Genomic DNA, 12,370 nt, shown 5'->3' on the forward strand with positions numbered 1-12,370 from the left:
GGGTGACGGGGATGGCAAGAGATGGGGACAGCAGGGGTCCTTGTCCTTGGTGATCGGAACAGAGCTGGCAGACTCAGCACACAAGAACACAGTGTCCCCCAGGAGGCCCTAGGGGCAGATGCACAGTCACTATATTTGACTCTTTGGCATAAGGTGGGCCAATTACCGCACAGGACCTGTATATATTCAAAAGCTTGTTGCCATTTGTTTGAAACTCAGGTGTGACTATGTGTCCTGTGTGAATCAGGCCACACAAGTATGAGCAAGCTGAGAGATGCACTTGACCATGACTGCAGAATCCAGGGAACTGGGAGAGAGGAGAGGGCCAGGCGAGATCCGGGAGGAGCAGAGAGGGGCCTTCGGGCCAGGGAGGAACAGGCATGAACAGACACTGCCTGGGGACTCAGTGCCTATGTTGGCGAGAGCGCTCGGCCCCAGGTTCCAGAGGGAGAGGTGAGGCAGAGAGAAGCTGGGCCTGGGCCCTTCAGGAAGTGTGCATAACATGCAGCTGTCAGACCCATGAGCGGGAGACGGCAGCACAGGGCTGGTGAGGACCAGGAGCCATCGGCCGCCTCGTGAGCAGCCGCCAGGGCGCGTGCACCCCACCAGGGACATATCCACCTCCTTCCAGGCACATCCCTGTGGTCTGTCCAGTTTTATCTCAATCTGGTCTCAATCGCAGCATGATCCTCACGCTATGGGCTTCAGTCCAGCATCACCTGGACCCTTTCAGAAATGCAGATTTTAGAGTCCCATCCAGGACTCGATGCGGCAGAGGCTGCAGGGTGGCTGGCAGCCTTGTTTTAATGCGTTCTCTGGGCCTCAGATGCATTCCAAAGTTTCCACTGGTTTGCTGTGAAAATACCCCTGCTGGGGTCTATTCCAGATCACTGAGGAGGGAGGACGAGCCACAGGGTATGGAAAATCCCCCGGTAGTCTATGCGCACCCGCCAGGGTCCCTTTGAGGGCCTCCAATTTGGAGGAGAAAAAGGCTGGGCAGTGGGCCAAGGACCAGAAGGAGCATCCTGGGTTCCAAGCAGGGCGGGGTCCTCTGGTCCCTAGAAGCAGGTGGGTGGGGTGCAGCCTCAAGCCTGGGCCCACGGTCCTTCTAGGAGCTGGGCAGACAAGGAAGGAGAAGGCCCGAGGCAGGGCTGGCCCAGAACAGCAGCTACCAGAATGTCATGGCCAAGGTCACCCCACCCAGCTCGCATGGCACTAGGCCGTGACATCAGAGGCCAGACACACGTGACCATCTCGTTCACGCCTCACGCCAGCCCTCGATGGTCTTACAGATGAAGAAAAGGCTGAAGTGGTGGACTGCAGGATGCGCCCAGCGACTACTTCCAGTCACTATCTAGGAACAGGAGGAAACCCCTTGGTGGGTCTTGAGCTGTGGAAATGGGAGAAATGGATGGGGAGCCCTTCCAAGTGGAGCCAGAGAGGTGGGGACAGAAGACAGGGAGACAGACATGCTGAGCCTGAATTCTGAGCCCCCTCCCACCCCAGAGCACATACACACCAACCTGGACCCTGAGACTGTGCCCCATGAAGTGACAAAAGGAACTTTGTAATGAGATTGAGGATCTTGAGATGGGAGATGGTCCTGGATGTGGGCAATGTCACCACAAGATCCTTGTGAGAGGAGGGTCAGGGGAGAAGCTGCAGAAGGCAGGAGCTAGGTTCTCCCTGGATGCTCCAGAAGGACCCTGCCCTTCCCTCACCTCCATGTTAGCCTGGGGGACCCATGCTGGACCTCCGTCCTGCAGAACTGGCAGGTAATACTTGGGTGCTGTTTTAAGCCACCAGTTTGTGGTGCTATTACAGCAGTAAAGGAAAACCGCCCTGTCTGCCCCAGAAGGAACCGACTCTGAGCCCCAGACTCTGGTGCCTCCCCGCCCAGCACTGCTGTCCTGCCTGCTGCCCTCCTTAGAGGTGACTGACACTGACTTCTGTTGGTGGGGTTTGCTCTGCTGCCTTGGAAGTTCATGTAAATGTCATAGGCGGGCTCTTGCAACTGGCTTCTCTTGCTGAATATGGCCCCAATTGTCCACCATGTTGTCCCATTAAAGATGAATTCCTTCTCTTCACTGCTGTCCAGAGTCCCATGCATTCCACTGCCCAGGTACAATGCAGTTTATCTAATGACTGTGTGTGGCTGGCACATAGGTCGTATCCAGCTTGGGCAGGGATAGCCCACATGGCCATGACCGTTCCTGGGCGAATGTTCTGGTGGACACAAGCCCTCAGATGTACCCGGGCATGGAATCAGGAGCCCACTCAGTGAGCCCAGGGGTGGAAGGGAACAGAGGGGACACCAGCACACTCAGTCATCTCCCCTTGACATGCTTACAGCACAAAAGGGACATGCTAGCTCTGCAGAGGAGGACCTGGCAGACACCACCTCAGCCAAGGGCTGGGGACAACAGCGTCCCAGCCTCCCAACGCAGGCAGAGGCAGGACAGGACCCCACCCCACGATGTCCTGCCAGAAGTGCACAGCCTGAGTCCCACCACAAGGACAGATGGGCTGCAGGACTGTGACCTTCAAGAATGTCAAGGACATGACAGACAAGGAAGACCCAAGGAGCCACTCCGCCCCAAGGAGAGTGGGAGACCTGGCAAGCATGGGCACCGCGCCCTGAACTCGATCCTTCTGTCATGGAGCAGCTGGGAGTGGAGTCTGCCAACCAGGTGGTCACAGTGGTGGATGTCCAGTGCTCTGCTGTGGCCACGGGGGCGCAGATGGGGAAGTGTCTAGGGGTGGTGGAGCACCTTCTTGCAATTTATGTCCAAAGCGGGCAGTGAGGGTACATGCCCAAGCACTGTGGCCGCGTGTTGGCAATGGGACCTGGCCCAGGTGTCCCAGGGCCTGCGCTGTGCCCTCTGGCTCTCGCTCTCTCCTAGGTTCAGGTTCCACCTGCACTTGTGGAGCATGGATGGCCCAGACAGCTGCTCATCACCTGCACACATCTGCTCCTCAACCTGACAGACACCCAGGTGGGCAGGTCTGTGCCCACCTAGATGGGTGAGCCGAGGGAGGCCCCAGAGTGGCATGCCTCAGCAGGGCCCTGGCAGGTGCTGGGTGAGGGTTGGGCCCCAGGCCGCCATCCAGGGGAGGCTTCCCAGCCGCCACCTCCCAGCCCATCCGCTTACTCAGAACAACTGGCGCTTCCCTCGCTCCCGGGCCCAGTGTCTGCAAGAGGGTCTCCCACAGAAGGATGTCGTCGGATGAACGAGAAGCTGACAATCTAGAGCCGTGGTCCTGGGGAGGGGCCAGCCTCAGAGTGCAGAGTTCACACAGCTCTTCTTTTTTTATAAATACGAGGGACTGAGCCCAGGGGTGCTTTCCACTGAGCTACTCTCCCCCAGCCCTTTTTGCTTTTCTTTCTTTTTTTAGGGTGGGGCTTTGCTCTTGTTCCTGTTCTGATTAGTTATACACGACGACAGAACACATTCTGTACTTTTCATTTTGATGCAGGGTCTTGCTAAGCTGCCGAGGCTGGCCTTGAACTTGCGATCCTCCTACCTCTGGAGTCACTGGGATTAGAGGTATGCCCACCGTGCCTGGGGTTTCTGAAGCTCTTTAGGAGCCCCCAGGCCCAGGGTTCCCAGGTGCTGTTCTGGCCCCAGTCATGCCTGGAGACCCCTGATCAGCATAAAGAGTGGGGGAGGCCAGAGGAAGGTCACGCGGAGGTGGAAAAAGAAACAGAATAGCGTCACCAGCACCCGCCTCCTGACCATCACCTGAGCCCACGCACTGGGCAGCGTGTGCTCTGCAGGGCCTGGGTGCCCAGCACCCTGCTGCTACTGTCACTGGGCAAAGAACCTTTGCACAAATATGACCTAACGCGACTTCCACGGAGCACACACCCGGAGGGCTGGCGGGAAACCTGCAGGCCCAGCTCTCCACGGTCCGTGCAATAAACCCACTGCCACGCGAGGCCGGGCCAATGTGGAGACTGAGCAGACCTGCCTCCGTTCTCAGAGCCAGCCAGGGTGCTGGCTGGGGTGGCTCGGGTCAGCGCTCCCTGCCCCACACCCCCGAGAGCTCCAAACTCAGTCTGGCCGAAGCCAAAGATGGGAGGATCCCATCTTTGAGAAGCACATGGGGTCGTCCTGGGAGTAACGTGCGGGAACAACCGACCTGATGAACAGGAGGCCAGTGCCAGCGGTTGGACCAGAGCGCGCGATCGTGTCCCAGTGTCTCCCCCTCCAGAACCACGAATCTCGGCCACAGTCCCTGAGTGTATCGAGGGCACCGTGGGAAACTCCGCATGCTCTGCTCTCCCCCACTCCAGCAGGTCAGCGAAGCCCGGTGGAAGTCAGGGCAGCTCACTTCCCACCAAGCACCGGGGCGTCCAGGACTTCAGATACATAACCCCAGGAGGCTCTGCAAGCGCCGCAGAAAAGCACAGAGCTTCCCCCCGTGGCCACGGCTCCCCAGAGAGAACACCCTTCCAGGCACTTTCTACGAGGAACGTGTCCTGGCTGTCACTCCACCCCACCCCATTCATGTGCAGAAGCCCTAACCCCAGGACGCCGGGACGTTCCTGTGACCCCGGGATGTGCCTCTACTGCAGACAGGGTCTGACAGGGGTCACTGAAGTGGGGCCCAATCCAACTGTACTGGAGTCCTTACAGGAACTGGAGGTCAAGACACAGACAGAGGGAGAAGACGCAGGGAGAGGCCTGGGCCAGCCCGTACTCTCTTCTCCACTGGAGGATGCCTCAAATGGGGGCTGGGAATGTGTTCCTGCCTCCGGGCTGGGCAACTGGGCCCCAGTGGGGCAAAGCTACCTACGGCACTCTGCCAGTCACATCAGCCCCAGGCACCCCGCAGATGCTCTGGGCTTGGGCGCCCCCTGAGTGTGCTTTCTGCCGACTCTTCCTGGCCGCCTGTCAGTGGAAAGAGAGGCAGACGCTGAGGCCTTCAGACACGGTCAAGGCCCTGCCTCGCCTCCTGAGACCTCACTGCCGGAACGTTCCAGCGCTGGGCTCCCTCGCACAGGCGGTAACGCGGAGCCGTGATGTGAGGCCAGCACACATGTGCACCCGTGACCATCACACACACCTAGCAGAAGATGGAGTCACCAAGCGCCTCGTGGAACTGGTGAGTCAAGTGTAAATCACCGGAACTCGGAGGGTGGAGCCGCGTTACCAGCAGGGACTGTGCTGAGGTGCAGGCTCCGCACCCAGAACCCTGCTGCGGACCGAGCACCAAGAGTGGCGTCGGGCACAGCTGAGCACGAGGGAAGAAAGCCTCTGCGGGCCCAGCGCGCCCCTCATCTGCCAGTGACCCGCCAGCTCTGCGGTCATCAAGTGGCCTTTCAGCGCGGGATTCGCAGGCTGCTTGCTGACAAGTGGACTCGAGTCTGAGGGTGATCTTCCTAAACTGGAAGGAATTCCTGACATATGGAAGTGTAATTCTGTACACAAGCACGAAAGTAGATGATCTTGGCACAAGGGTCATCAAAGTGAAGGGGTCCAGAGAAAGAGCAGAGCCCAGCAGAAACCCTGACCACAACAGGCAGTTCTTGGGCAGACGACAGGTCCGAGGGCTTGGCTTTTTTATCTGAATCATCTCATGTCAGAAATATTTCTTTCCACACTGTGGAGGCTGCCCCGAGACACCCCTAGCCATTGGTCCCTGCACCCCCACCCTGCATTCATGCCGTCGTGTGATCCCCTCCAGTTGAGGGTGGACGGGGCCTGGACTTGCTGCGATGATCAGAGGACGGCAGAAGTTAGGAGAACTCATTCCCAAGGCTGGCGACGCGCTGAGGTGTCCGACTCTGGACGCTCTCCTGTCCTCAGTTTCTACCTGCCATGTCATGGGCAGCCCTGTGGGGAGACCCACGTGACGAGGGAACAGACCTGCAAACAGCCACTGGGTGCTTGGAGGTGGCCTTCAGGAGAGACCACAGCCTAGCCAGTGAGACCCAGAGCCAGGAGCACTCAGCTGGGCGGCACCCAGGTGGAGCCCACAGGAACCACAGGATAACACAAGTGGCCACAGTGTGACTTGTTATCCAGCACGACATAAGTAAGTGAACCACTGGACGCCACTCACAGACATCCCTGATGGGATTCCGTGGACCACCAGTTCCATTAAAATAAGGTCGTTCTCTTTGTACTTTATGATTTTGTTATGAACTTGATTTGATTTTACAGTTGAGTTAAAAGCATGTAGCTGTTTTTATTGCAAGTTTTTGCCTATTCTTATTAAATTCACACTTCAATACAGTGAAGACAATACTGGGGTGTGCGATCCATTTCTTTAAGATGTCCACGTATTTGAGAATCACAGATGATTCTCGCTGAGTGTGCACAAGCCCAGGCTGAGGATGAGTGTGCAATCCCCAGAATTCCATCTCGCGCTCTCTCCCTGGCACTGGTGTGCTCCGCAAAAACACGATTCTAGTGTAACACGCTCCTGATGTCTGGCACGTCTCTGGATAATGAGTGCCACAGGCTGACTTAAAACCCTTCGAGGTCCCGACGTCGTGGGGAGGAAGCCCAGATTCTTGCTACCGAGGATCTGGGGGTCAGCTCGGCAGCCCCACTCTCCCCTCGCCTGGTGCCTCCCTCACTCTGCCTTGATCCTCATCCACCCCGCGGTGCCTGCTCTTCCCCCTCCTGTTAAACATCACTTCTGCCAGCGCCTACACACCTGTCACTATGGTCAACTGTGACCCTCGGCTCAGTACCCACCTTTGCCCACCAGGATGATGCCCCGAGGCTAGGGAGTACATGCACCCTTCTCAGCACCCCATCCCTGGGCACGTGCACTGAACCTGGGCTGGATGAGTTCAGAAGGGCTCATGCCCTTCTGCTGGAACTCAGGCCTGGTTCTGGAGCACCCAGGAGGATGAATGGGCTCGGCAGCCCAGAAGGCAGTGCAGGCGCCAGCCAAGCCTGCCTCGGGGAAGAGATGGGAGCCCTGAGGGAGAGACTGCTTCCCCAGAGTTGGCACCGAGTCATCCCGGAAGCAGGAATTTCTGGGCCAACGTTCTCCTTCCCTTAATGTCAGGTCAGCAAAGAGAAGCTTTTTCCACTCACAAAATCAAGGAGTCTCTTGAACACCTTTCTTTTCTTTACCCTGAAATGTAGCAAGAGTGAGCCTCTCTGGAGTCAGGAGGTCTGTGCTTAAATTTGACCTTTGATGCCTCTATCTCAGGACCTTCCCTGTCTTGGCCACCTGTACCCTGTCCAGTTTCTCTGCTGTTAAATTCCCCTTGCAGCTAAGACCACCAGGTCAGAAATGAAACATCTCTTGGGTTCTCTGCTGACTGTCAGCCTCCCCAAAGGACTTTGTGCTGTGCATTCCTCTAGCCTGGCAAAACTGGCCAATGTTCAGTGAGAATGAAAACTGGCCACCAGTGAGCCTCAGCGTCCTCGCTGACCACTCTCTGCAATAAATGTCACCTGCAGGCAGAGGCCCTCCAGGAGCCCCAGCAAGTACTCAGGAATAGTTCCCATTCTGGGCTGGGCTGGGCTGACTTGGCCAAGTGGCTGACGTGTGCCGGGCGGCTCAGTGGCATCCAGGATGTGGTATGCGCTGGGTATTCATAGAGAGTTACGATGACTATGAGCACCGTGGCGAACACTACTTCTTTCCCAAACCTTGAGAGCGTTCAGAGGACACAAGTGTGGGACCTAAGGAGGAGCCTGACCCGGCAGGACGAGGGGCCTCCGGCTCCCTCCCTCATTGCTCTCCCCATTCACCTTCATTGGGGTTTCCTGTGTTCACATGGACTGAGGACCTTTGGAGACAGCACGCCTGTCCCTCAGCCGGCCTTGCTGCCTTCCCTGCCTCCCTGGGACTCTGCACAGTGAATTATCCCACAACCCAAAGCTCACTGGGTCCCTCAGGATGCTGCTGAACCTGGGTCCACAGCCAGATGGGAGACCCATCTGACCTTGGAGGGTCTTCTGGAGAGCTCCGGAGGAATGAAGTCCACCTGGCAGAGAGATGGGAATCTCCCCAGCATCTCCATTTGGATTACACTGTCCCTGTCCTGCATACCTAGGTATCGTATAAAACCTGATCACAACCAACTAATATCAGGAGTTCTTGCATGATACCCAGCCAGACACCAAAACCAAAAGATGGAAAGAAAAAAAATAGGAAAAGCGGGAAAGGCAACCTGTGTTGGTGAACTGACTCCCAACTCCTTCAACAGAATGCTGTGAGTTGAGAAACGATTTCAGCAAATGGCTTCGACACTGTGTCCTGTCAATGCTAATGCACATCATCACGGGAAGAGTGACCAGTCCTGCAGTCCGTAGTCCTTACTACCCTAACACCAGAACGCTCATGGCAACACTGATTTATAAAATACTCCTTGTAAGTGAACAAATATTTAAGGATCATGTGACCAAAATGTATCGACCACTGGCATTCTTTGGGAGAAAAAAATTTAAAATGTTACAAGTATTTTTCAGCCAATGTTTTCATTAAAAATCAAATTTAACCTTGAAGTCCCCTTCACTGGTGAAAAGGCCACTGCAGGTTGTCCCCCTTCTGAGCAAGCTCAGGGGACTTTCAGAAGCTTTAGTTTTGACTGGCCAGTTAAGCTCAGCCCTTGGATCTTGTAAGGCATTCAACTGGCGAAGCGACACCCAGCTGCCAGAGTCAGGTGGCAGGAAGGGCTTTCTTTGCCACTTGGCCCCTGAGAAGCTCTGGGCCCTAGGACCCTGCTAGATTATCCTAGAGGGTCCCCTGAGCCTCAAAGTCCACATGCAAATGAAAGATTTCTAAAAAGTGTGCTCACGCTGTGGGAAGAGAAGCTGGGGTGGGGTGCCATCACTTTGATTTCTACTATTATTGCTAAACCTGTGGCAACTTTTTTTTTAAACATTGCTCTAATCCCCGCCGCCCTCTAATCCCGGTAGCTTTAAAAACCCACCCAGCAGACTGGGTCTGAGATGGAGGAACTGACATTCTCTGAAATCGGAGAAGCCAGGTTCGGCTCCTCGCCGGGTCCCAGGCTGGCTGCGTGCCCTTCTCGGCCCCAGTTTCTCCTCCACAAAATGGGCTGTCGCGGCGGGTGGGTGGCTGCGGCGGGACCGCTTCTCTCTAGGGCCGGGGGCGGCGCCGAGCTGGAGCCCAGTGCCCAGCGCGCAGGGGCGGCGAGGGTCGCCCAGACTCACCAGGGTTTCCACCTCGTCCCTCTCCAGCGCCTGGTACTGGTGGCCCTGGCCCCAGAACGCGAGTTTCTGCAGGAACTTGAAGCGCCTCTCGACCATGGTGAGCGCGCCAGTCGCCGGCGGCCGCCCCTGCCTGCGTCTCTCGCCCTAGCGAAGCGGCGGCCGGCTGCCGAAGCCTCCCGGGCCAGGCAGGTTACCAGGTAGCTACTACCTGCCCGCCCAGGTGAGGCCCCGCCCCTGGGCGGGGCTGCGCACGGGGCGGCGCTCGGCGTCGCTGCCCCCGCCCCGCGAGTTCTCCTGGGGCCCCTGATCCCTTGGGGACTGCAACAGGCGACCACGGCCAGGGGAGCAGCTGTGTTCCTCAGATCCTGGGCTGTTCCCAAACTTGTCAGATCACAAGAAACACCTGAAGTGGGAAGTCCCCGGGGCAAAGGCTCATTTAAAAATCCTGTTCTCCTAGCCTCCCCACCTGAGTCTTCGTTATGGGTTTGGGCAGGACAGGGAGTCTACTGAGGAGCCAAGCTGGTCAACACTGACATATGGACAGCGGGATGGCCATGGAGCTGAGTCAGACTCCTACCTGCTGCTGTGTGACTCTGGATGAGTCACCTGGCCTCTCTGAGCCACCAGGTCTCCCTGTAACTGAAGTGGAGCACAAGGCTGAGACCTCACCTCCAGGGCCCTGGGTGGGAATCCTAGCAGCAGGAGAGTTGGTGGGCTACTGCCGCCTTTGGCCAACATGGCCCCTTGTCCTCATCTGCAGGTCTCTGGTGCCTGTTAACGGCGGGACCTCGTGAGGTCTCCTGGACTTTCTGAGCCATGGTTCACTGCTTTGTCAATGGCCACCAGGACAGCGCCTCCTCTGGTGAAACTGAGGGTCCAGGGGGCAGTGTGGCATGGGGTGGGACAGGGCTTGGCATACAGTATGTTCTCACCCGCATCGTCACAAGGCAGCAGCTGGGCTCACAGGGCCCCCTGGCAGGAGAGTGGGTGTGCAGGGTAGAGGGTTTCCAGCTGCCAAGTGACTTGGCTTCAGGTGGGACTAGAACCCCTGACTAGACCTGCACCGAGTAGAGGTGGCTTTGGGAAAGGCCGTGCCCCCTGCCCTCAGAGTCCTCATCTGTTGAGGGAGGAACTTCTGGGCTCTGGGAGATGACATGTGTGTTTGTCCTTACAACTGAGCGGCCCCTTCTGAGCAAATATTTGCCACCGACTTCAACTGCTCCCCAAGGAGCGGCCACCCAGCCCGTTCCACCTGACAGGAAGTTCCTGCGGCTCTTCCTGTCTCCCCTGAATCTCCCCTTTTAACTAAAGCTAAGGAGGCTCCTCCCTGGGCAGCATGCCCCGCCCCTCCCCCTTCCTCCACAGCTTGGGGAAGGTGCGAGATCCTGGGAGGAGCAGCCTCTGCGGTGAGCAGTCCAGGTTGCATCCCGGTCCCATTCTCCCTTCAAGGTGTCACCCCAGGCAACCTTCTTCCCTCCCTGCTCCTCAGTTTACTCATCCTTAAAATGAGGATGTCACCACCTACTGGTGTGAATCAGGGCCCCAGCAGGAGAAAGCACCCTAAAACAGCAATGTGGGGAGAGTTTGAGGAACAGATGGTTTCCAAAGGTGGGCAGGGTGCAGGGAGAGCAGAAGCGAGGGTGCCGTGACTCGAGGTCAGCGACAGGGAGAGTTACTGCCACACCAGGCCTGGAGGGTAGTCATCTGGAGAGGGCAGCTGTGCGGACCAAGAACTCCCAGGGAGGGTGTGGCTCTGCGCCAAAGCCAGCAGGCAAGGGAGCCAGGGACCCAGACCCCTGGGCCAGGAGCCCAGAAGGGTGGACAGGACTCTGCAGGGGCCAAGGGAGGGAGTTCTCTGTGGTGGATGTCGGGAGGGAAAACAAGGGAAGCCCAGAGTGAACCCTGGAGAAAGCAGCTGTGACTGCAAGTGGCTTACATGTGTTTCAAGTCCAGTTTTGCATGGCAATTAGTCCATGTAGCCTGCCACACATCTGCTCAGGTTCCCTTGCTGAGCCTCTGACCGACTTGCATGCCCCTCCTGTAAGGATCTAGAGGGCACTAGAAAAGTTGGTGTGTCATGGTGCACACCTGCAATCCCAGAGGCTTGGGAGGTTGAGGCAGGAGGATTGTGAGTTCAAAGCCAGCCTCAGCAACTTAGGGAAGGTCATAAACAACTCAGCGAGACCCTCTCTCAAAATAAAATACAAAAAAGGGCTGGGCTGGGGGTGGAGTACTCCTGGGTTCAATCCCCGCTACCAGACTAACAAACAGAAGAGCCAAAGTCCATGGTTGGTATTTCTCCTTTCCCTCGTGCCCCTGAATCTTTTGCGTGTGCTGCTGCGGTGACTCTGACCTTCCCTGGGAGGGACGCTCTCCGCCCCTCCCCTGCTGTTTGACAGGCACTCTCTGCTGGCCTTCATCTTTGACTTGATTTTGGAACGAGCAGAGTTACTCCAACGCCCCTGCCCTCAGGCAGCTACACCTACTGTTTATAACGGTCATCAGGGTCTCTCTTAGCCCCTCACTTCACTTAGAGTCCACAGTCATGTCGGTCAACTTCGGGATTATCTTCCTCTCCAAGTTTGTTTGCTAGTTTGTTTTTTCTGCCTAGAGAATTCTAGAGCCCACACTCAAGGAATCTCCTGAGATAAGACAGCTGCCTGGACTTCCTGAGGGTGGCAGCTGAGCATGACCCTACCTGGCACATGGGCCAGGGCTGAGAGCCCAGGGCGGGACCTGACCAGGCATCTGGTCTTTCTTGAAATGTCTGCCGCAGGCGTGGAGGGCACGGGGCCCGCCCGTCGACTCCCGCTCACTCTCTGACAGTGGTGTCATTTCATTACCCACCAACTGTCTCCTGACAATGCACCCTGTCACACAGGCACCTGGCATTTATTTGGTAATAAACTTCACTCACAAGTCTGGCGTGGACGGCGGCCTTTTCAGGAAGGGTGCGCTATACAAAGGTTGTTTGAGACACCTTGTGAGGCGCTGGGAGTTAGTGGGAGCTATGGCCTCTTGCACAGGCCCTCGGTACTTCCTGCTTGTGAAGAACTGTGTACTCAGGCAACAGGACTCTCACAGGTGGGGAAATCCGAACGCTGGAGGTAAAGCCATTTCATTCAACAGATATTGTTGAGCAGCAAGGCACAAACGCGTCCCATCCTGACCCCCGGAAACGGAGTGTGACCTCGCCTGGAGAGGGGGTCTTCATGAAC

At 57.0% G+C, this 12,370-nt stretch overlaps 1 protein-coding gene across 1 annotated transcript in view; it reads right to left on the reverse strand.

Moving 5' to 3' along the window:
- ATP2C2 (ATPase secretory pathway Ca2+ transporting 2) overlaps positions 1 to 9,431 on the reverse strand; it is a gene marked incomplete at its 5' end in the record, with an annotated part of 48,538 nt that extends 39,107 nt beyond the window's left edge. The window contains one exon of the mRNA XM_079117567.1: positions 9,153 to 9,431. Coding sequence (XP_078973693.1) covers positions 9,153 to 9,248 — 96 coding nt within the window. The remainder of the gene's footprint in view (positions 1 to 9,152) is intronic.
- Between the last annotated feature and the right edge of the window lie 2,939 nt (positions 9,432 to 12,370).

This window comes from Sciurus vulgaris (genome assembly GCF_902686455.1).
Source record: "Sciurus vulgaris genome assembly, chromosome: 17".
NCBI lineage: Eukaryota > Metazoa > Chordata > Mammalia > Rodentia > Sciuridae > Sciurus > Sciurus vulgaris.